Raw genomic sequence first — 25,863 nt, forward strand, 5'->3', positions numbered from 1 at the left:
TATAATACATAGTATCAATAGCTTGCCTTACATTTAGCTAGTTCAACAGGACACAAAACCACAGCCCGTTGAACACAGAACAGCTCTCCTCCCCTGAAGTGGCTCCACAAAGTGATGCTGAATTTCAAAAATACACAGCAAGTTGAACAAAGCTATACTGAAGAGCAACTTAAATACAGAGAATTCTCACCGACATGGACATGGTCCACTTTTTTTTTTTTTAATATATATCTTTCCTTACTGGTTATTAAGATTTATCTTGATGACTTAGAAAAATACATTTGTCCTTTCTCGCTTTGATTCAGGTAGTACACAATCATAAAACTGAGTAAGTCTCTTAAAAAAACAAGTCCACAAATCCCATTGTGGAAGGTTCCAGGAACCCCTCCCCAGGTAACAATCAGGGGATCTTCAATAGCTCAAGGAGTGCTCCAACAGCTCCAAAATAACCCTGAAAAAAAAAAAAAGAAAAAGAAAGAAAAAAATAAGAGCAATTCTCCTTTGACTTATTTAAATTACCATAAATATGATTACTAGCATTAAAGCCAACACAGCCCTTAATTCCTGACACCCATTTCCTGACTCCCATTTTGCTGAGCCCAAGGCCAGCCTGGGAGCAGAGAAGCTCTGCAGAGCTCCCAGGCAGCGGGGGAAGGACACTCTGGCACATCAGACCAGAGCCCACAACTGGGGCTCCACAAGTTATGAGGCCCAGAGCAGCCCAGTTACCCCTGGTAAAGGACGGTACCTGGGCCGTCTCCTGCAGAATGAGGCGGTGAGAAGCAACAGGGGCCTGGAGCATTTCCAGACAACTCTGGAATGAAGGGAAGATGAGACATGAAGTGCAATGAAGGAGAAGCGGGGACAGGTCATAGAGGGCGAGGGCTAGCTGGGCTGAGGGTGGAAAGATGGGGGTGGGATGGGTTCAAGACTCGCCTGAAGAAGCGGATGAGGGTGGCAGACATGTTGATGTCCCTCCCACACATCCGGTCACACCACCCCTGAGAGAACAAGGACACAGGAGCAAGAGATGTGGAGAGCAAGGATGTGCAAAGCTGAGGTGCCCCAGGCAGCCAAGCAGCCACACCCAGAAAGTCACCGGATGTCTGGATTTGGAGCGGGGCAGCAGTCAGGGCAGTACTGGCAGAGGTGAGCAGCAGAGAAGTGGACAACAGAACCTTCAGGCAACGTGTAGAGAAGGGTGAGGACAGAGGAGCAACATCTGAAGAACAGAAGCAACTGAGGGGAAGGCAGAAGTATGAGACAGAGAAGCAGCAGCTGAAGGAAGACATTACAGGACCATCTCCTGAAGTAAGTATTCAAGGCCAAATACAACCAAGACATGACAACCCAAACAAGAAACCTAAACAAGGATTAAATATAAAAGAAAATGAGGCAAAACCCATACTGGCAGAAATCAGCAGAAATCAGAGAATAATCGTACAACGATACAGAATCCATCAAGATCTCCAAAGGAATGCAATCAGACAGTAAAGTACTGTAAGAAAGAAAGAAGTGACTGAAAAAGGAATATGGGAAGATCCTGGAAGACCTACTATGGATTAGAAGAACATATGAGGGACTTCCCTGGTGGCACAGTGGTTAAGAATCTGCCTGCCAATGCAGGGGACACGGGTTCGAGCCCTAGTCCGGAAGATCCCATATGCCACGGAGCAACTAAGCCTGTGCGCCACAACTACTGAGCCTGCACTCTAGAGCCCGTGCTCCGCAACAAGAGAAGCCACCAAAATAAGAAGCCCACGCACTGTAACGAAGACCCAACGCAGCCATAAATAAATATTTTTTTTTAAAAAAAAGAACATATGAGAAGTCTCTGAAATATAAATAACTAAAGTTTAGTCTATTTTCCAAGAAAAGCTTCTCCAAAGAACATGTGGCCACACAACAGAGAGGCCTGCCCTTTCACTCTTTTTTTGGCTTTAAAAATAAGCAGCCACGGGGACTTCCCCAGTGGTCCAGTGGTTAAGCATCTGCCTTCCGATACAGGGAACACAGGTTCAAACCCTGGTCAGGGAACTAAGATCCCACATGCCGCAGGGCAACTAAGCCCGTGCGCCACAACTACAGAGCCCATGCACTCGCCCGCACACCTCAACTAGAAAAGCCTGCGCACTGCAACAAACAGCCCGCATGCCAAAAAGAAAGATACCGCATGCCACAACGAAGATCCCGTTTGCCGCAACTAAGACCTGACGCAGCCAAGTAAATAAATATTAAAAATAATAAAAAATAAATAAATAAGCAGCCACATGAATGTATTATGAAAGTCAGAAACTGTAGGAGGGACACAACTGAGCAAGACTCAGCCACACTCAGAAACCCACAATTACAGCCAGAGGATAGAATTCAAGGGTGTTCACTTTATTTATTTTATTTTATTTTTAAAATTTTTTTGGCCGCAGCACGCAGGAACTTAGTTCCCTGACCAGGGATGGAACCTACACCCCCTGCAGTGGAAGCACAGAGCTTTAACCGCTGGACCACCAAGGAAGTCCCAAGGGTGTTCACTTTGTAACAGTTAGCTTTACATATAAAGTGGTTTTCTGTATCTGTGTTTTATTTTACAACAAAAGAAGAAGGGATAAAGTTAACCATTATAGTGAGTTCCACTGAAGACCCGAAACCTACTATCTAGTAAAAGACAGAGGTTGTTACAAGCCAAGAAGTGTAAGATGAGAACAGTAAACAATGAAAGAGAAAGGCTTGAGAAGAATCTATTCAAAGCTTTCACAACAGTAGACACACTGACTTCAGTGTGCAGACAGGAGAATATTTCATGACTCAGAGAACCTAAAATAATCAGAGTTCCAGAAGTACAGAGATCGACATTAGAGCCAGAGGCACGAATGTAAATGGAAAACACAGAGACAAACAGAGGCAACAGGCTAACCAGAGAGGAAGTCAAAATGGGAAAAACAAAACTTCATAAAGGGTTCATGTCGTAATTATTATGATATGAAGACGTAAGTTAAAAAAAAAAAGTTAACCTAAGAAACCTCCACATTCTGCCTTGAAAAAGGTTCAAAAGAGGTAGAAACTCAGCAGGAGGCAAGTTATACTAAGATACAACATTAAACAGGATTTATTTTTATTCTAATATTAAGCAAAATAAAACAGGTCAAAGATCACAAAAAGCAAGATGCATATAAAAGTTATAAGAAACTGATAATTCAGTACTGATTTACTAATATAATAAGATTAGAGGTAAAAAGAAAGTTAGATAACTTAAACTTTAAGCTTTTTGATATGGGGAATTATGCACTTTGGGTTTTAACTATGAACTTAAGCAGCTTAAAAGGAAAAACTTAAAGCAACCTTAAAAGAAAAAACAGCTTCTTCATATTACTTCAAATCCTACTTTGATTTCTGTCAATTCATAGAAACACTGTTAAAGTAAATATGCAAATACAATTCTGAAAAATGTTCATAATAACACTATCTACAATCCACTTTAACACTTTAAAGAGTCCAACTGCCCCACAACCAAGGGGAGGAAAGAGAAAGTCCCTTCCATAGCTCTGGTTCTGTTCCTCAAACTGAAAAACAGAAAGGCACTTTCCAAAATAGGATTATCAGGTTGAGCAATTCAGTTATTCTTTTCCACATAGCCTGTCTATGTGTTATGTTCTTATGATAGTGTGGCTCTAATCCTGGAATGCTTTTTACTGATCTAGTTGTTTTTAGAACATACATCTTAAATAACTGGTAAACTGGCACATGAACTACATCAATACATAAATACTGACATCAAAAAATGAAAAAAGAACTCAGAGTAAGTGCATTTACAAAGTAAGTGCAAATTGCAATGGGGAAAATATAAAGGACGATTCAGAAAAGAATATGGCATCCGTAATATAGCTGGCTGTTTATCAAGACTTTCTTCTTTAAAACTGAAGCTCAAAATTAAATTAACCAAATATCTACCTTACATTAAATCAGGTAAGAAAGAGCTTTTGAACATGACCAAAGTTAACCCATATTACACAAGTACAGAAACAAATAAGTACTACTTCAAATTCCAGCGCAGCATGAACTGCATGCCCTTTATGAAGGTAACATGTCACAGGAAGTAAGTCTGCTTACCTCATGTTCCGAAAAAAGTGCTTTCAACTGTCCCTTGGACCAATAATCCAAAGCATACGCCAAAAGCCGCATGGCGATCGTATTAATTCTCAAGAAATTTCCAACAAATACCACCTGGTTAATGTTCTGAGCACATCAAAAAAAAAAAAAGGCAATTAGTTTTCATCTTAATTTCTGTTCTCTCATAAAAGCTACCCCAAAGAGAGTACCATGTACATAGTTTTTAGCAGCAAGTTGACTGCTGATCAAAAAAAAGTATTTACATTTAATCCAGTTGATCCAGGGCTACTTAAATTTGATCCCCAGACAACTCTAAACCTACTTCAAAGTATGCCAGAAAATGTCACAGGAGAATACAGATTAGGAAAAGCATTTGAATTAAATATGACAAACAATAACTACAATTAAATAAAAAGTTTTATACAGATAAGTAAAAAATATTAAGACCCAATTCAAAGAAGAAACGTAACACAAATAGGCAAATTATACAAGAAATATCACAGACAAAAAAATTCAACCTCACTAAGTGAGCAAAAACAGTAAAATTTTAGATCCATTAAAAGTTAGCAAAGAACTCCAGATGTTGGCAGCTTCCTTCCTTGGATGTCTGAGTGACCCAAGATCTTACATCCTGCGGAGAAGGAAGAATTCGAACATCAGCAGAAGGAGCTGGAAAAAAGTCTGCAACTCCATCATTACCAAGCTGTACCAGAGAGTGCAGGAGGCACACATACCAGGAGGAATGCCTGGGGGCTGAGCTCCTCCATCTGGTGGTGCCTCCTCTGCACCCACCAGTGAAGAGGTTGATTAAGCCAACCCAGTATAGATTTAGCATTGTTTCACAAAAAACAATGAAGGACCCAAATGTGTAGCAAATTCCAAGGCAGTTTTAAAGCTGAGCTGCTATAGTAAACAACTGGGCATTCTTGATACTTGAACAGTGAATGTGTACACGGGGAAAGGAAATAACATTGCACTTTATAAGCACTGTATTGTAAGTGGAAAATGCAATGTCTTAAATAAAACTGTATTTTAAATTGGCACCATAAAAAAAAAAGTTAGCAAAACAAACAACTAACTGAAATTCTACCCCCAATATTAGTCAAGTTGTGGTAAAACCAATCCATTCATTCATTGCTAAAAACGATCTAAATTGGTGCAGCCCTTGTGCAAAGCATCTTGGCAATACCTATCACAATTCATAAGTATGATATTCTTTAGATGAGAAATCTCACTCCTGAATAAGTCTCTTATCAAGAATAAATCCATCCAAGGAACAGCTCCATGCTTAAAAATGCTTTACTGCGGGCTTCCCTGGTGGCGCAGTGGTTGAGGGTTCGCCTGCCAACGCAGGGGACATGGGTTGGGGACACGGGTTCGTGCCCCGGTGCGGGAAGATCCTACATGCCGCGGAGCGGCTGGGCCCGTAAGCCATGGCCGCTGAGCCTTCCGCGTCTGGAACCTGTGCTCCGCAACGGGAGAGGCCACAACAGTGAGGGGCCCGCGTACCGCAAAAAAAAAAAAAAAGCTTTACTGCAGAGCTATCATCGGCAAGCAACCAAATGCCCAGTTCTATGTGAATGACTTATGACATAAAAAGAAATCAAATATACAACCATGCAATTTATAATATTTAAGTAAAAAACATAGAATGGTATGTACACCAACTAAAATATCTTAAAATACATAAGCACAGGACTTAAAGGAACATGCAACAAAGAAAACAGAAGTGTTAAAATATTCAAATAAAGAATTTTTAATTTCTTCATACTGATACAGTATTTTTAACTAAAAATGAGACAATCCTTTTGTACCTCTTGAGGCTTCCTTTTTAAATCACATGCTTTTATTATCTATTTAAAAGAATAATTTTAAACAAAAGTGTATAAATAGGGATAAGCTATAAAGCTGCACCAACTGGATCCCCAAGGGAAGGTCATTCTTAGTTCTTTCATAGCCCTGTACAATGCTGCTTGACCTGAATGCTACAAGGCAGCACTGTAAAGAAGCTGAAAGCACAAAGACAGCTCTGCTGCAGTGGAGGGGGAGCAGGGTGGGCATTCCTCGGCCCACTCAGTCTTCTCCCAGCTTCAGTGCCTTCCTCTGGATTCATTCCCAGGGACTCTAGAGCTCAACAGTGGGCGTGGCGTCTAGATTCAGCACGGCCGTCCATCACCACCCCCAACAGTCCCCATCATCTGCAATACTGGCTACCTTCCCTACCTTCCTCTACTTTTCCTCTACTTCTAGGTAGTAGCAGTGTTTATCTTGAGTAAGGACAAAAACATGTATTAGACTAATCTACAGGTGAAACGTTTTAACTTTGCCAATGAAACAAACTCCACCACTTACGACTACACTTAGGCACTGTTCAGAGAAAACAGACGCATACAAGGCAGGGCCCACATAGTAAGTTCTGTATTTTCCTCAGAGCAACTAAAAAAATCCATGTCCCCTTACTTCATTAAGGGCACACATTCTTGCTATTGAGCCAATGTTGTTGGTGATGGTGATCAAAGTCGCTCTGGCAAGGTCCTCTTTACTCACAGCTTCTCGCTTCTCCTTGCTCATCATGTTTCCAAAGCTATGATGGAAAAAAAATATCTCATTGCTAAACCAAAGGCAACACAGCTCAATAGAACTTAATGTTACTTTACTAAGACAAAAGTAACTTTCAGGGCACGACTGTTCAAATATTCAAACATTTTATTACAAAATAACAGAGCATCTGCTCAAACAGAAATGCAACTTCAAGAACTCAAGCATTCTTTTTTTTTTAAATAATAGGACAAAGAATTTTAGTTTGGTTTAGTTTTTAGTTTTTTCCTCAAGTATTTTTTTTAATGAACTTTTATTTTATTTTATTTTTGGTCACGCTGCATGGCTTGTGGGATCTTAGTTCCCTGGCCAGGGATCAAACCCATGGCCCCTGCAGTGGAAGCTCGGACTCCTAACCACTGGACTGCCAGGGAATTCCCACACCCCAAGCATTCTGAATGAGCAAATGGCTTTCCCTGTGGTTTCCACTGAAATCTAGCTTTGGCGCCACGTATCTGCATATTCAGATCCATAGAAGGCACCATGCTCCTTCTGCAACCAGGCTAAATTTCAGGAAGATGCCTCAATTAGCAATTCGCCCCCAACTGCACAGCTGTTCCACTCAGCTAAATGGTCACATTCACATCTGGTAAACTGCTTTATCTGACAGCTGAGTCCTTGAGTAAACTATTTAAGAGTTTCAGATTTCCCTAGAAGATCAGGTATTTCAAAGTACCTGACCAGCAGAATTGATATATAAATAACTATGACCTGATCACAAACCCAACCAATCAGAAAAGGAACTGATTATCATTGAGCAGATGCTACAAACATAGAAAATTAAATCTACAGCATTTACAAAGTACCTAAAATTAGTAAACAAACATGTATATGAGTGCCTTTTCTATTATTAAAAACCATGTGCCCCAATACACAAAAAAGCAACTGTATTTCTAAACAATCCAAAAATGAAAGTAAGAAAACAATTCCATTTATAATAGCATCAAAGAGACTAAAATGCTTAGGAATATATTTAACAAGAGAATAACACTTGTACACTGAAAACTACAAAACATTGGTAAATGACAGCAATGATCTAAATGGAAAGACATTCTATCTTCTTGGATCAGAAGACCTGATAGTGTTAGGATGGCAATACTTTCCAAAGTGACCTAACAGACGCAACACAATCCCTGTCAAAATCCCAGTTGCCTTTTAGTGCAGATTATCAACAAGCTGATCCTAAAATTCACATGGAACGTCAAGGGACCCAGGTTAGCCAAAATAATCTTGAAAAAGAAGATTAAGTTGAAGGACTCACTCTTCTCAGTCTCAAAACTTAGTACTACAAAGCTACAGTAATCAAAACAGTGTGGTACTGGCATAAGGATAGAAATACAGATCAATGCAATAGAAATGAGAGTCCAAAAATAAACCCATACATTTATGGTCAAGTGATTTTCAACAAAGGGGCTGAGAGAATTCAATGGGGAAATAATAGTCTATCCAACAAATGGTGCTGGGACAACTATGTATCCTATATAGCCACATGCAAAAGAATGAATCTGAACCTCTACCTCACACCACACACAAAAATGAACTCAAAATGGATCATAGACCTAAATGTAAGAGCTAAAACTATAAAATGCTTAGAAAAAAATACAGAAGTCAGTCTTCATCATCTTAGGTTAGGCAATGATTTCTTATACATGACATCAAAAGCACAAGTGATGAGAGAGAAGATAGATAAGAATGAGTTCATCAAAATTTAAAACTTCTATGCTGCAAAGGCCACCATCAAGAAGTGAAAAGACAACCAAAAGACTAGGAGAAAATATTTGCAAATTATATACTTGATAAAGGACCTGTATCCAAAATATATAAGAATTCTTACAATTCAATAATAAAAAGACAAAGAATCCAACTAAAAAAATGAGCAAAGACTTGAACAGACATTTCTCCAAAGAAAATAAAGAGCCAATAAGTATATTAAAAGATGTTCAACACCATCAGTCATCAGGGAAGTGCAAATCAAAATGAGAGATCCCCTTACACCTATTAAGGCAATTAAAACCCAAAAAACAGACAATAACAAGTATTGGCAAGGATGTAGAGAAATTTAAACTCTTATATACTGCTGGTGAAACTGTAATATGGTACAGCCACTTTGGACAACAGTTTGACAGTTCCTCAAAAGATTAAACACTGAGTTACCATATGACCCAGCAATTCCACTCCTAGGTATATACCCAAGAGAATTAAAAACATATGTCCACACAAAGACTTGTACATGAATGTTTATAGCCCCATTATTCATAATAAACCAAAGAGTTGAAGCAACCCAAAAGATAATCAACTGATAAATGGATAAATACAACATTGTATATCCACACAAAGAATATTATTCTGTAGTAAAAAGGAACAAAGTACTGATTCATGCTACTACATGGATGAACCTTGAAAATACTATGCTGAGTGAAAGAACCCAGTCACAAAAATCACATATTGTATGATGCCATAGAGAGACAGAAAATAGACTAGTGTTTACTAGGGACTGTGGGTGGGGGAATGGAGAGTGACAGCTAACAGATACAAAGTTTCTTTCTGGAATGATTAAAATGTTTCAAAATTGTATTATGAAGATGGCTGCAGAATTCTATAAATATACTAGAAACTACTAAATTGCACACTTTAAACAGGTGACTTCATAGTATGTAAAGCTATTTAAAGGGTAAAAGATATACCCAATACTTAATATTTTATTCCTGTATTTTTTTTTAATTAGGGTATAAATGATTTAAAATGCTGTGTTAGTTTCAGGTGTACAGCAAAGTGAATCTGTTACACAAATAAATATGGCCACTCTTTTTTAGATTCTTTTCCCATATAGGCCATTACAGAGTATTGAATAGAGTTCCCTGTGCTATACAGTAGGTCCTTATTAGTCATCTGTTTTATATATAGTAGTGTGTATGTGTCAATCCCAATCTTCCAATTCTTCCTCCCCCATCCCTTACCCCCCCACCGTAACCATAAGTTTATTTTCTACATCTGTAACTCTATTTTGGTTTTGTAGATAAGTTCATTTGTAGCCTTTTTTAAGATTCCATATATAAAGTGATATCACATGGTATTTGTCCTCCTCTGTCTGACTTACTTCACTCAGTATAAGAATCTCTAGGTCCATCCACCCATGTTGCTGCAAATGGCATTATTTTGTTCTTCTTTATGGCTGATAATATTCCACTGTATTACCTTGTATTTCTTAGAGCACACACGTCCCTTTCCCTTACCTTGAAGCCACAGCCCAGCCTGGCAGTCCAAACCTCTCATAGTCCCCTCCATAAATGTCTCGTACTAGTTTATCCACTTTGGTGCTATCTCCACGTGATGCCATTTCAAGAGCTTCTTCAAATGTGGTACAGCCAGTAAGAAGACAGCAAAGACCAAAAAACGTTCCTCCTCCAAGACTGTGATTAAAAACAAACATAGTATTATAACACTTTTCAAAATAAGAATAGGAAGGTAATATTTATGAATCCAAAACCATATTCATGTATCAATCTACTCTTGCCCCATCCCAATCATACAGATGCCACTAAGTAGGAAACAAGTCTGTGAAAAGATAAAAATAAAGTGTCTAATGGACGCCTTGAAGATACCGTATTCACATAAGCCAAGCAAACAAAGCAGCAAAACACAGGGCCCGCTTCTTTACCCATGTCCCCAATGCAGTCTGGGCACCTGCTGAATGCTAGGAGCCTCAGGTGCAGATCAGCCCACCAGGGCCATGGTGGTACCTCTTCCCTTTCTCTCTCCAAGTGCAAGCCCCGAGTCATCCTCATCCAAGCATCTTGTCACCCTGGGTCATCAGCCCCCCTTACCCGACTAGAACTCCTCCATGAATGTGTTTTCTCTCCCAAAATTACTCCTCTCATTCTTTAACTGACACCTGTTCAAAAACTTGTTTATCCCAATCCCCAGCTCCTATTTTTCCTCAAGTGATCGCTGATCCTTAAACCAAAAGGTATTCATTCTCATCTGCCACCTAATCCTCCCTTTTCAGACTACCCTCCCCCAAACATTTTTCTACTGCTCAGTACCTCAACTTCTAGATCTCACGACATCCCCTGGCCATGTGTATGTGTGGATACATGTAAAATCTAAACTAGTTCAAAGCTGGGATCTTGCCTTGCCTTCTCCTTATAAATGCTACCTAGTAGCTTTGGTTACTTTATGGTATATGCACATCATAACACTATCTGAGGGCAGGGACCTTGGGCTCAATGAGTCTGCTGATGAGATGTTTTATGAAACTATGGTAGTGAAATCTTCAGCAATAGAGATTAAAGAAAAGTAGATCATGAAATCAGAATTTCCAAAGAGAAACAATATTTGCTTGCACAACCCCAGAGAAACATACCTTTCACATAATTTTAACAGGTTCTTGAAGATGTTCTTACATGCAGTACCTGAAAACTCAGTTTTAACCCATTATGATATCAAGAATAAACAATGACCTTTATATAAAAGACATACCTGGTACCTGTGACCCGCTTATAATTATCTTTGGAATATACTGCTAAGATGCTAACCCCAGAGCCAATGTTCACCAGGAGCAGAGGGTATGGATTTCTCAAATCAAATGGTAACTTCTGACATTTTTCGGAATCAGCAGGGTTTTCAAAGTAATAGCACTGTGACCGTCCATTGAATCCAACTGAGTCAATGTATAAAATTCCTTTTATTAAGCAATCTAGTTCATCAAGTTTGCAAAGCTGAAGATCACCTATCTGTAATGAAATAAAAATGTATTCAGATTTTTTTAACAAGCCAAGCAGAAATAAAAACTCTGTTTAATAAGGCATTCCCCTCTACATAAGACAAACCATAAAAGTGCTCATGGATGTGTACTATTTGTGCTTGCTTTACAAAACAGATCTGGAGACAACAAATACAGGGATGGACTGACAAGACAGAATTCTGCTCCCACAGACCCAATACATTCAAACCACCGCAGCAGCTGGAGAAATGTGCCAAAACCCAAGCAGAAAACAAGATGTCTGCTTACGGGGACCATGAGGCAGGAGCACAGCTGAAGGCACAGCCCCATCAGAAAGCAGACTCTAAGAAGTCTAAATGATGCAAGGAGCTGGAAACACATGGCAGGAGCCACAAGGAATCCAACATCTACCTTCCAAAGACCATCTTCAAGGCTATAGAGCAGTATCAAAGTAGGCCACACTTTATTATTAATAATCTGCAGCCAAAGGACTGAAAGTATCCAATTAGAAAGTAAAATACTTCACTATTTAAACTGATTACAGCCTCAAGGGATGGGGGGAGTTTAGCAGAATCAAAATTTAAAACACTGTTATCAACTTAATTTCATTTAAATAATTAATAAAGGGATAATTAAATTATTATTCATATTATGGAACACTGTATAGCAATTAAGAATGAAGAGGATCTTTATACAAACATACATATATATCTATATATACTTTTTGTTTTTTTTTGGCCGCGCCGCAAAGCATGCAGGATGTTACTTCCCCGACCAGGGATCGAACCCATGCCCCCTACAGTGGAAGTGCAGTCTTCACCACTGGACCGCCAGGGAAGTCCCGAGAATGAAGAGGATCTTTATTCAATTAAGAATTGAAGTGGGAAGAACTCCAAGACATGTTTTTAGTCAAAAAAAATACAAAACAAGCTGAGAAATATTTTATACAACATGATCCAATTTGCCTTATTTTAAAACCATATTTATATGCACGTGTATGTGTCATACACAGTCATGCACAGAAAAACTAAAAAGATACATAAACTTTTAACTGTGGTAACTCTGCAGAGATGATATAAAACAACTTTCACTTTTTACTCTATGAACTTCTAACCCATTTGAATGCTACCAGCATTATCTACCTACTCAATATATGTGACAAACACAAAGATGCCTCAACCCCCTAAAGCACCTATTTCTGTTCAAAACCAAGTTTAGCCCTGCAAGTCCTCCCCCTTTAATTCAACTCTCATTTGATTACATTATACTCAATTTACTTTGATCCAAAGGAGATGGAAGTTAATAGGTAACTTCATCTTAATCCTTAAGTAATCCCTAATTACAAATATTAAATTACTCCTCTGAGGAAACCCAAGCCCTTGAAAACGTTCATCACTGTCCTTATTTTATCTGCCCATGCCCTCCCTGCCACAATGAATTCAATTCTGATTTCCTGACACTTGAATCTCAAGTGCCAGCATCTTCATGTCAAAGCAAAATCATTTTACACTGGTAGCCTACTGGAATAAAAGTAGTTTTCTGCCATTGTATGTCAAACCAATACCTCCTTTTATCTTTCCCATAATTCATGTTACCTGAAGTACCCTGCTGTGCTATTAATCCTAATGAATCCCAGCCTAATTGACAGTCAGATGACCAAATACGTAAGTTATTTCACTAACTCAAGTTACTCATAATGTATGTGTTGCACCCACAAGCAAACTCGATACAATGTGAGGAAATCTGATTCACATTAAAAAAGAAACAGGGTAAACTCCATATTTTTAAAAATACTTCACTGTGGTTTATTAGATAATAGTTACTCCAGATGCACAAACAGGATTTGTTAGGCATTTCATTTTCCCACAGTTTTCAAGGACTGGTGCATACAGATGAGAAATCCCAACAGCCTAAGAGCCAATCCCTAAAGTCTAAAATCTACTCTGCACCTCTCCTTGGATTAGCACACAGCACACAACCTCCAGTAACAGCCCAAATGGTATTCAAACATGTTCCAAAGGCATCTCTACAGGGTCCCAGAAATCGAGAGGTTTTCTCCTCTACCTATCAGTTATAATCCAGAGTCCACTGTGACCGCAAAGGAGGGGGACCTCCTCTCCTCCTACCCTCCCGTTTACTCACAGGTAGAAAAGAAACCACTGAAAACCAACAACCAAGGAAAATTCAAGCAAAGAATGCAAAACCAGTTTTAAAATTCATGTCAATTCTATATTATGGTTATGGTCAGTTATGGGAGAAAGAAGATAGAGGACAAAGAAAGACAAAGTCACAAATCATACAATGACACGCAAGGCTGGGGGCAGGGAGAAAATGAAAAACAACATAGGCAAAGGCAGAATCTCTGTAATAACATTCTCATTGGTGGCATTAAAAACATGGTCACTGAAGATATTTTAAATCTACACTGCACTCTGAAGGTCAGAGCCTTGACCAATTCGCCTATCAATTCTCCCATCTACCCCCACATCTACCCTCAAATGACCTAGCCTCAAGGCCTTACACACAGTGTTCACTGAATGAAAACAAAATCAAGGGCCCACTGGCACTCCGCCTACTATCCAGACTCCTGTTAACAAGTGTGCAGCTCAGGACACATCAAAAGGCATTTGGGGAGAGCAGACTCTGCTGTCAACCATCTGTGACTAACCCTGAGGCCTGAAAAACACTGCTTTGGACCAGAGTTCCTCATATTTCTAAATAGTAAAATTGCCAAGAAACAAATGAGGGGGATAAGAAAAATTATGTGGTAGATAACGTTGGAAACAATTTTATAACATGAAATGACATTAATTTTTTAAATTATTTTTCAATCACATTGTTCAAGACAATGATATTGTTCCTCACTGGTAGTTCCTTCCTGTGCTTATTACAGCTTTACTATTTTTTCATACTAAAAGAACAACAAAATGCTATGCTGTTAGTGCTTCTGATTCTCATCAACTCATCTGAATTGGGCAAAAAGTAAACTATACAACAATCTCTAGATGGCAACTCCTATCACTAATTGATATTTAATCTTAACTTGACTCAAGAAAATTCAAGTTCCATTAGAGATGGAAATGATTCCACCACTTGCTATTGGTATTATTTTTAACAATCAGATTACCATAAATTGTATATAAGCTAAAAAATGCATACTGTGAGAAAATCCTGCTCAAATTTGTACGCTCCACCTCCAGTGGCACAAAAGACAGTGTGGAGACTCGAGAAGTTTTTATCTCTGCCCATTTGAATAAAAGCAGGCATGTCATGAGTGGGAAAGCGTATAAAGTGCAGATTGCCTTTGCGTCCACACAGAGTCAGATCCTTCAGCTCCAGGTGCACGTCCCGAATACCCGTGGACCCATAAGCCACATTGGAGGTCAGGTACTTTCGAATGCTTTTAAGACTTTCCACTTCTTCCTCTTCTTCTTCAGCAGTGATGTCTTTGGGTTCAAAATAAACCAGCTTGACCAGGGTCCCACCAATATCCAAGCCAAACCAAGGAAAAACTAAATGAGGAAGGAAAAAAAAGTGAGAACAGCTTTTTTTCTGAAAACTAAATTTACACTTATTAGATTAACAATTTATTTCATACCTTGAGGTTTCCAAGAACTATATACACAAAAAGGGTTTTGGGAGAAGAAATATGATTCTGTCTAATCTGGAAACAAATCTTAAAAAAAGAATACAAAGATCAAGAAGAAAAATATCACAATGTTAAGCCAACACAATCCTCTTAGACAAGCCCAAACTGCACTGAGAAATATTAAAAAACAGCAAAATGACTACCCATTAACCTCAACTCTGAAAAAAAAGATTGAGAATGAAAATCTTCATCCTTGCCCTTGCCTTACAGAAATGTTGAGACTTTTCAGAGCTTTGGTTTAGTACTCAAACTAGGGCTAGAGGAAATTCCCAACCCTATGTAACATATAAGCTCCAGTGGTCAATTTCTCTCAAACCCTGATATCAACCAATCCATCAGGTTTCAATGGCCATCAGTGGAACAGGTGTTTCAAAGTTAATACCCGTTCCCCAAAAATCCATCCCAAAAAATCCATCCCAGGACTTCCCTGGCGGTCCAGTGGTTAAGACTCCTGCGCTTCCAATGCAGGGGACGCAGATTTGATCCCTGGTAGGGGAACTAGGATCCCGCATACTATGCGGAGGAGCTAAAAAAAAAAAAATCCATCCCAAAAAATGGCTTAAGGAGACTGGATCAAGATAAACTGCATTAGCTATACATGCCTTCTCCTCCCACCTTAAATCCTAGAAATGACTAAAGATATAAACTTACTGATTTTCTAAAATAATTCTGAGAAACAAGAAGTGATACCATCAGCAGAATGAGGTTGATAGAGGCAATAACTGTCCAGAACCCTGAAAAGAGAAATGCTATAAAAATTGGGAGCAGCTATGAAGGTGCGGGGAGCAGATGGGTGCTCCATCCAAGCTGTCGATGGGGTAGCTGCCATGGGGAAACAGAAGCAGGCTCTGGTGCAGTCATAGTGATATGGTGGGGAAATACACTTGGCACAACTGGACAGGCCAGACACTCCCCTCCCCCTCCTCCAAAGAGGCAAAGTCTTCACTGGGCACAGGCACTTGAGCCCAAGCATCAGTACACATCCACGTAGCTGCTGTTACCCAGAAGAAGTGGGGAGCCCCCACATCTGGCCGTATTTCCCATCTCTCCCCTACAATCCATTCTGACAGACTGGTAAACAGACACTGCAGCCACTGACAGGAGAATAGCAATCCTTAAACCAGAGATGATCACTTTATAAACCAGAATCACCAAAAGGGAAAAATCAACACCACAAAACCAAGAAGTTAACATCTAAAGAAAGAGTTGCAGGAACAAAGAGGAGGCTTTAAAAGAATCATAAATATCCTCCAAGGTAAGGAGGATATTTAAATGTAAAATGAATAAGCTATTGTAAATCAACTATACTTCAATAAAAAAATTAATTTTAAAAATGAATAAGCTACCATAAAGAAAAATTAGAAATTAAGAAATGATTGCCAGCTGTGGTTGTGGCTGTTAAGAATCTACACATGTGACAAAATTATATAGAACTAAATACACACATACAAGAGTTTATGTAAAACTGGTTAAATCTAAACAAGGTCTGTGAGCTGTATCAATGTTAATTTCCTAGTTGGGGGTTGTGGGACAAGCTTTCAAAACCAAAAAGAGCGGGGCAGGGGGTGGGGCGCAGGGCGGGGGACACACCAATATACTTAACATAGGTGACTCTCAAAAACAGGCTGAGTGAAAAAAGCTTGGCACAAAAGGCTACATACTATATGAGTCCATTATATGAAACTCTAGAAAATGCAAGCTAATCATTTCTGTATCTGATAGCAGATCACTGGCTGGGGGAGTGAGAGAGGGAAGGACTATACAGGGGCAGGAGAAAACTTTCTGTAATAACCCAAACCTTAATTGTTGGGGGCAAGAGGGGAGCTTCATGGGTGTATATATCTGTCAAAATGTATGGAACTATACACTTTAAATGGATATATTTTATTGTATGTAAATTGTATCCAATAAACACACTTTTATAATAGAAAAAAAGGAGAAATATTTATTTCCAAAATAAAGCTCCACAGATACATTTAATAACAAAATGGGCACAGAAAAAACAAATGGAAAATAAAACTAAGAAACTCTCCCAAAATGCCTCTTGAGTATGAAAGAAAGGTAGATATATAGAACACAGAACCAGAAAGTCCAACATCTGTGTTATATGAGTTCTAGAAATTTTCTGGGGGAGATAGGGGAAGACAGGAATAATTGGCTTGAAATAAAATTAATAAGTGTAGAAAGGGGAGATGTATAGTCACATCCTATTGAAATTTCAGGAAATCCCTAAAAACTCCCAAAGGAAAAAAGTGAATTCCTACAAAGATACATAAATCACATAAAGGTAAAATTAGACTTTTCATCAGTAACACAGATGCTAGAAGACAATAGCGCACTGGCAAAGTTATAAGGAAAACAATTTGAAACTCATATCCAGCCAAATCAGCTTTCAAATGGGAGTGCAAGAGAAAGACATTTCTACACATGAAAGAGCTCAACATTTACTATTCAAAGACCTTCTCTGACATAATTAGTAGATGCACTCCAATATAATTTTTTAAAGCACCCAAGAAGATATGAGCTATATAAACAATGATAAGCACAGGAAGCAATACACGCTGACTTTTAGGAAAATAAGCAATCTGCAACTAAAATACTTACATGATTTCAACATAGGAAGTCGAAGAGGGAAGAGAAAGGAGAGGGAAGTCAAAGCAAGCAGCAGCTCTGTCTCATTGGGGAACGGAAGATAAAGATTCTGATTATTTCTAAACAAGAATAAAGAAGTGATGGTTTAAATGCGTTAAAAATTTACAGGTTGGGGTTCCCTGGTGGCGCAGTAGTTAAGAATCCACCTGCCAATGCAGGGGACATGGGTTCGAGCCCTGGTCCAGGAAGATCCCACATGCTGCAGAGCAACTAAGCCCGTGCGCCACAACTACTGAGCCCGTGTGCCACAACTACTGAAGCCCACGTGCCTAGAGCACATGCTGTGCAACAAGTCACCACAATGAGAAGGCCGCACACCACAATGAAGAGTAGCCCCCGCTCGCTGCCACTAGAGAAAGCCCGTGCAGCTACGAAGATCCAGCACAGCCAAAAATAAATTTAAATAAATAAATTTTAAAAAAATTTACAGGCAACTCCAAAAAAAGAGAAAATGAACATATGACCTTCAAACAACTAGGGGGAAAAAAATCAGTTCAAAAACAAAGAGGAGGGCTTCCCTGGTGGCGCAGTGGTTTAGAGTCCGCCTGCCGATGCAGGGGACACGGGTTCGTGCCCCGGTCTGGGAAGATCCCACATGCCGCGGAGCGGCTGGGCCAGTGAGCCATGGCCGCTGAGCCTGCGCGTCGAGAGCCTGTGCTCCGCAACGGGAGAGGCCACAGGAGTGACAGGCCCGCGTACTGGAAAACAAAAAAACAAAAACAAAGAGGAAAAAAAGTATAGTAAATACAAAACAAAAAATGACAGGAATGAATGCAAACATATCAGTAATCACAGACACGTCAAATTTCTCTTCCAGACTGAAGAGAAAATTCAGCTATATGCTTATATAAAAAGATACATCTAAAACAAGATAATACAAGTAGACTGAAGGTAAATAAACGGTAAAACACCCACAATAGAGTCCCATCATAAAGGGGAGTTGGATTCTTTAAGATGAAAACGGCATTCAGTCAAAAATGAATAAATCAAAATCTTAAGCACCTCACTGGAGACTGACAAAACAGTTGACTTACATTTAGGAAACATGATATAGTAAAAGTCAAGCCTTATGTTTCAAGACCAATACTGCATTTATCAAGGGCTTACATTATAAGAGGTGCCCCTCCAAACAGTGATCTACCATCCCTAAGCTCGCTCACAATTACTGGGTTGGCCAAAAAGTTCATTCAGGTTTCTGTAACATCTTACAAGAACCCGAACGAACTTTTTGGCCAACCCAATATATATTCACTGACTAAATCGGTGAGTAGTCACTGTCACCATGCTTTGCCACATTTATATAGTTGAATTTGGGTAAGCAAAACAAATGCCTGGACAATGTTACTCCACTTTATTAAGCAAATGTTAACAGAAAGCAAACACAATACTAGCAGACTGAAAAGAATTCAAACAAACAAAAAGCATTATAAGAGGACAAAAAGAAATTATGTCATGTGCATATAAAACTATAATTGATATGATCCTGACATATGCTTCAAAAAATATTAAAAACAAGGAGAAACGGACAAATCTACAAATCAGCAGAACCTCAAATTCCACAGAACAAAACCAAACCACATTCACTTTCCACAATACCTCAAAATAAGAAATTAATCCAACAGACACAAGGAAATAAGTCTATCCACCTGGAAATCTTCAAACTCATTTCTATTAACTCTGAAACTGAAGATGAGATCAAAACAATTTATTTTTTAATGAATGACAATGAGAACACTATATAGCAAAAGGAATAGGATGTCTACCCAAGGTGGGACTCAAAGGGAACTTCTAGCCTTAAATGTTTATCAAATGTATTCATAAAGAAGGAAGCCTGAATAAAAGGGAATGTCACATACAATTTGAAATGCTAGAAAAATAAAGCAGACCCAAAATAAGCAGAAGGAAGTTATTAAAGATGAAAGCAAGATGTAAATGAAATTAGAAAAACATCATCATGAACAAAGCCACAAGCTGATCAGTAAAATCAAGCTTTGAAAAAGCCATTAAAACAGACAAATCTCTGGTAAGTGTATCTAAGAAAAAGAAAGATGTAACTTTTCTCAAAAAAAACAAAGATCAAAGAAGATGAACGTACACGACCAGAAACTACAAATAAGCCAATTTACAACTTTGTAACAGTGAATTTAAAATGTACACTAAACAGAGGATTAGCTAGAAAATAAAAAAGTGGCTCAAAATGAGGTAAAAAACACAAATCAAAAGCACTGAAAATTTTTAAAAAGAGGTCAAAGACCTACCACCCAAACAACAACAAAAAAGCACCAGGCCCTAATGGTTTCCAGGCAAACCATTAAGAGCTTCTAGGGCACAAAAAAATCTAGAAAGATTCCCAAGTCATTCTAACTTCATATCAAAAGTAGAAAAGAAGTGTCTCACAAAACAAATGCAAAAATATTAAATTATTAAACAACAGAATCCAGTTGTGCAATAAAAATAATACACCATGGCCAACAGGGATTCTTTGGAACGCAAGGATGGTTTTCACATTAAAACTCCAATTAAGGAGGTTTGCTTACATTAGTTCACTGAAGGAGAAAAACCATGATTATCTCAATACACTCCAAAAAATAAAAATTAAGAGAATTAAGCCAACAAAATAAAAAAATTTTTTTAATAACTGGACACACCAAACAAGAATACAAATACCAATAGCTTTTCCTATGTTATAAGCAAAATCCAGCAAGAAAATGACGTGAAAAAAATGTCATGCATAAAACCATAAAGTATTTATAAATAAATCTAATACTAAATATCCATGATTGCTATTAAAATGGTGTACTGAAAGACATAATAGTGGGAAGATATATCATGTTCCAGGAAGGAAAACTAAATACTATTGAAGTGTCAATTCTCCCCCAAATTAATCTAACAATGTCAATGCAATTCTAAAAAGAACACTGTAGCTGACTCCCCAACAACTATTCCACCTCAGTCAGAATGAGAGCCCTGATTTTTTTTTTTTTTTTTTAAACACCAACAGAAACTCCATTTCCAGTGATGAGGGACTAACTCAACCTGGCGTGAGTCATGAAGTCTGGCCCTGACTGGAAGAATAAAAAGTTTCTTCACTAATGAAATCAACAGTGCTGGATATGACTGAAGTAAGGAGATTCAATTCCTATTTTCCTACTAACAGCGCCATTCTTTTAACCATCAACTTTAAGACGATGCCAACCTTGTGGAGAGCAAAGAAGAGACACAGCACTCTACCAACAAATATATCTAATCAACAGGATTGGAATCTGAAGTTTTGGACATATCTAAGACCAATGGAAGACTGTAATGCTTAAAACAAATTAAGCCTTACTCCCCTTTCCATAGATTAAAAAGTTGAAACATTAGTTTATGGCTATTATGTTTTAAATGTGCATCTATTAACAGCCAAGCACTTTACTGCACGAGTTTATTTAATGTTTACAATAACCATGCATGGTAATCACCCCACTTTACAGATTAAGAAACTGAAGTGCAGGGACTTCCCTGGTGGTCCAGGGACTAAGGCTCCGCATTCCCAACGCCGGGGGCCCAGGTTCGATCCCTGGTCAGGAAATTAGATCCCACATGCCGCAACTAAGAGTTTGCATGCCGCAACTAAAGATCCCACAAGCCACAACTAAAAAAAAAAAGATACCGCATGCCGCAACTAAGACCTGGCACAGCCAAATAAATAAATAAATTTTTTTTTTAAAAAAGAATGAAAGAGGGCTTCCCTGGTGGCGCAGTGGTTGAGAGTCCGCCTGCCGATGCAGGGGACACGGGTTCGTGCCCCGGTCCGGGAAGATCCCACATGCCGCGGAGCGGCTGGACCCGTAAGCCATGGCCGCTGAGCCTGCACGTCTGGAGCCTGTGCTCTGCAACGGGAGAGGCCACAACAGCGAGAGGCCCGCGTACCGCAAAAAGAAAAAAAAAAAAGAATTAAAGAAAAAGAAACTTAAGTGCAAAAGAGCCCAAGGTCACAGTCAAGAAAAGGCAGAAGTGGGACTCAAACTCAGATTTCCTAAGTCCTTTTAAAAGTATCTTTTGGGCTTCCCTGGTGGCGCAGTGGTTGAGAGTCTGCCTGCCGATGCAGGGGATACAGGTTCATGCCCCGGTCCAGGAAGATCCCACATGCCGCGGAGCGGCTGGGCCCGTGAGCCATGGCTGCTGAGCCTGCGCGTCCGGAGCCTGTGCTCTGCAACGGGAGAGGCCACAACAGCGAGAGGCCCGCGTACCGCAAAAAAAATAAAATAAAATAAATAAAAATAAAAGTATCTTTTAACCAGTATCTATACAAACTTAACAGCACAAAATACATATTCTTGGGTTAAATATTTTTTTAAGTAAAAGTAGTTTAATAAAATTTACATACCTTAAATAAAGAGGACCAACAATATATAAGGAAAAATAAGGAGCCTAAGGCTGAAAGAGTAAATAGCCTTATTATATCCTTTAGTAGCTTCTGGATTTTTTCGTTAATCAAACATTTACATATCCAAGATCTGAGGGACAATGAAAGACATGGGCGGTCCATTAGATGCATGCTCTCTGATAATATCTCAGGCCATACAATTCTGTTATTTCTAAACATTCAGCCTATCAAAGGGCGTTTAGATTCCTATCAATAATTGACAGACTGCCCCATATACTATGACATGATGACTACTAGAATAAGCCTTCCAATTCTTATTCAAAATACTATGTGTGGCACTTCCCTGGTGGCGCAGTGTTAAGAATCCGCCCGCCAATAGAGGGGACACAGGTTTGAACCCTGGTCCGGGAAGACCCCACATGCCGTGGAGCAACTAAGCCTGTGCACCACAACTACTGAGCCTGCGCTCTTACCCCGCGTGCCACAACTACTGAAGCCCGTGCTCAGCAACAAAAGAAACCACCGCAATGAGAAGCCCGTGCACCACAACGAAGAGTAGCCCCCACTCACCGCAACTAGAGAAAGCCTGCGCACAGCAACAAAGACCCAATGCAGCCAAAAATAAATAAATTTTAAAAAAACCACTATGTGTTTCTGGCAGGAAAAGTCATGGAAAGTCAAGGAACTTTTGCTATGCCCTCACATTCCTATCTCACTAATAGAAGGCCTATTTTATCACTTCTGATTAGTGAGTCTTTCCATTAATTTTCACAGATATTTTAGTCTGTTTTCAGCCTTCAGCATATTTCCTGATATATTTCCTCTAAGGTACTCCACCTAGACAATGTACACTTGACTTAGGACACATTTCTAGAAAGAATTTAAATTTCCCTCACAGATTTATGTAAAATCATCAATAGCACACTGTCTCATAATAGGTCTCAACAACTGAAATGCTTTCCAATGAGAAATATATGGTTTATAAAAGTGTACTCAATTTTCCAACATTATGAATTATATCTTTACACCAGACCACATGTGGTTAAAATACTGCAAACTCAAATCCCTAGACTGGTCTAGGCAGCGATCTTTGGCCTCATATTAAAAGACAGACCTCGGGACTTCCCTGGTGGTCCAGTGGTTAAGACTCTGAGCTCCCAGTGCAGAGGGTCCGGGCTCAATCCCTGGTCAGGGAACTAGATCCCACGTGCCACAACTAAAAAGTCCGCATGCCGCAACTAAAAAGATCCTGCTCGCACGTGACACCAAAGACCCCGCGTGCTGCAACTAAGAAAGACCCAGTGCAGCCAAATAAATAAATAAATACTTTTTAAAAGACAGACCTCAATAAATATTCCCAAAATAGTTTAACTCAGGGACCAGATACTTATAAAATACTACCTACTATAAAACCAGCAGACTCAATAATAAATTTTACATCCAAGAAATATAAAGAGGGCTTCCCTGGTGGCGCAGTGGTTAAGGATCCGCCTGCCAATGCAGGGGACACAGGTGTGAGCCCTGGTCCTGGAAGATCCCACATGCCGCAGAGCAACTAAGCCCATGCGCTACAACTACTGAGCCCGCGTGCTGCAACTACTGAAGCCTGCACGCCTAATGCCCATGTTCCGCAACAAGAGAAGCCACCACAGTGAGAATCCCACGCACCGCAACGAAAGAGTAGCCCCCACTCACCGCAACTAGAGAAAGCCCGCGCACAGCAACAAAGACCAAACACAGCCATAAATAAATAAATAAAATTTATTTTTTAAGAAAAGAAATATAAACATACAAAACTTAATATGCTACTAAAAACTGCAAGATAGCTTTCACTTTCAGAAAGCAAACTTTAAGCCATTATAAAGGGTTTTCATATCCTAGTCCACCTTGCTGACAAAAATTGAAAAAGAATATTAACTGAGAAAGAACAGTGCCTGAAAATAAAGATACCACAAATTATGAACCTGAAAAGCGCTCCCAAGGTTATAAATTTAAGCCCAAGGAACCTCACTGCTCTTTTAAATAACCAGACAAAACAGCTATTCTGCTATATGACTGCCTGATAAGGTATTCTCAAACAACCTACAGGCTTTTATCTTGGTCCTTATCTCTCCTTTTAACATGTGTTTAAGCAAAATATTTTTAATACCATACATCCCCCTTGCTAATGGTCTCCTCAGATATACAGAAGGCAGTGATCCCAACATTCAACAGTCATACTATCTAAATGCACAATTCATACATGAGCCCCTAAAATAACATACTTAATTTTACAAGCTGCATAATATTATTTTTAGGTTATGCTTAATGCTTTATATTCATTATTCATCAAAGAAGAGGAGCCGTGTTTACTTTTATTTCATTTAGGTTTAAAGTTGATAAAACAATAGGTTAAAAGCACCCTCTCCTATTCTGTCCCTCAAAAATGGGCTACAAAGCAATAAAAATCTAACTTTTTTCTTGAGCTCCCAGTGGGCGGCCCTTCCTAATTCCCTAACTGAAGATGAAACACTGCACCTGATAAAAGGCAACCTCCCAGCACCAGTTCCATTCTGGCAACACTGATGCTGCCCCAAATACCAAGGAAAAGCTAACTATTTTCTAGATTAGTATTATCAAGCTACAAACAAAAGCTTTATTTTCTAGACTAATGGAGGTTAAGGAAATTCCATGATTGGCATGAGTCCAAAATCAGCATGTCCCCAAGCTTTCCCTGGAGTGCTAAAATATGCTTGGGAGTCACCTTCAAAGATCCAGCTCATCCCCCGGCACTGCCATGAAGCACTGTGATCCCAGAGTTCCCACACCTCCTGCACATCTGGGGCCCTAGATTAAAATGTATGTTCTCTTGTTACATGTTACATGCATGTAATGTTCTCTTGTTACGTTTGTAAAAACTGTACATTTTACTGTATGTAATAATCCCTCAATAAAATTTTAAAAATTAAAACACGTTTTTAGACCCCTCTGCAGATCTGAGGGTTTTTTTTTTTAATCACTCAGAAGAGTGATTCCATGTGAGAACCACTACTCTGAACTACATCACATGTACCTTCCAAGATGTGGAAAGTCAAGAAACGCCGGGTCTGAAGTCAGACACCTAGAATCAAAACACAGTTCCATTACTAACTCACTATATGCCCTTGGAGAAAGAGAAAATTTCACTGAGCCTGTTGCCTAATCTGGAAGCTGGGTATAACAAACACCCACCTCAGAGGATAACTGCAAGACTTAAATGTTTATAAAGTATTTGGCACAGTGTCTAACATGAACACGTAAGCATCATCGTTACCATCATTTTAAACCAATCTTTATTTGGTATTTCTCTCAGACCTATGAGACATACTCCAGCTAATCTAAAACTTTTGAAGAACTTCTTAGACACACATGCCTAGCCTCATCCCTAATGACTATGATGTGTTAAGTCTGAGGTGGGGACAGGTTTGGGAATCACACTGCTCTAGGGAACGTGTGTGGCAGAACATGACTATAATCAGGGCCCACAATTCCTAAGATAAACTGAACAGCTCCTTCTAGTTTCCAATGACAACTAGTCTCCTACCTTAAGATAAGTAGTGTAATGATATCAGAATGAGGTTTCCTAACAAAAGAAAGGTGGCACCAACCCAACTCTCCCAATAAAAAATACAAAGATTAAATCTTTATTGAATTCCCTCAAAGTTAAGACCAAAGTATATTCTTTGGTCAATACACAATCAATACACTGCCTCTCCAACAGGTATACCCCTGGACAGTACAGAAAGAACA

The 25,863-nt window shown here is 39.1% G+C and overlaps 1 protein-coding gene across 2 annotated transcripts in view; it reads right to left on the reverse strand.

Moving 5' to 3' along the window:
• Positions 1–199: 199 nt before the first annotated feature.
• Positions 200–25,863, reverse strand: part of PANK2 (pantothenate kinase 2) — a 27,644-nt gene continuing 1,980 nt past the window's right edge. For both annotated transcript variants that reach the window (XM_022592921.3, XM_022592922.3), the window contains exons 2-7: positions 14,585–14,937; positions 11,182–11,435; positions 9,936–10,112; positions 6,565–6,688; positions 4,105–4,230; positions 200–451 (exon numbers count right to left, since the gene is read on the reverse strand). In XM_022592921.3, the coding sequence (XP_022448629.1) occupies positions 401–451; positions 4,105–4,230; positions 6,565–6,688; positions 9,936–10,112; positions 11,182–11,435; positions 14,585–14,937 (1,085 nt within the window). In that variant the 3' untranslated portion in view covers positions 200–400. The remainder of the gene's footprint in view (positions 452–4,104; positions 4,231–6,564; positions 6,689–9,935; positions 10,113–11,181; positions 11,436–14,584; positions 14,938–25,863) is intronic.

Source organism: Delphinapterus leucas, chromosome 15 (genome assembly GCF_059928025.1).
Source record: "Delphinapterus leucas isolate spDelLeu-1000000601 "Yukka" chromosome 15, BTC_Dleu_Yukka2, whole genome shotgun sequence".
NCBI classification, from domain to species: Eukaryota; Metazoa; Chordata; class Mammalia; order Artiodactyla; family Monodontidae; genus Delphinapterus; species Delphinapterus leucas.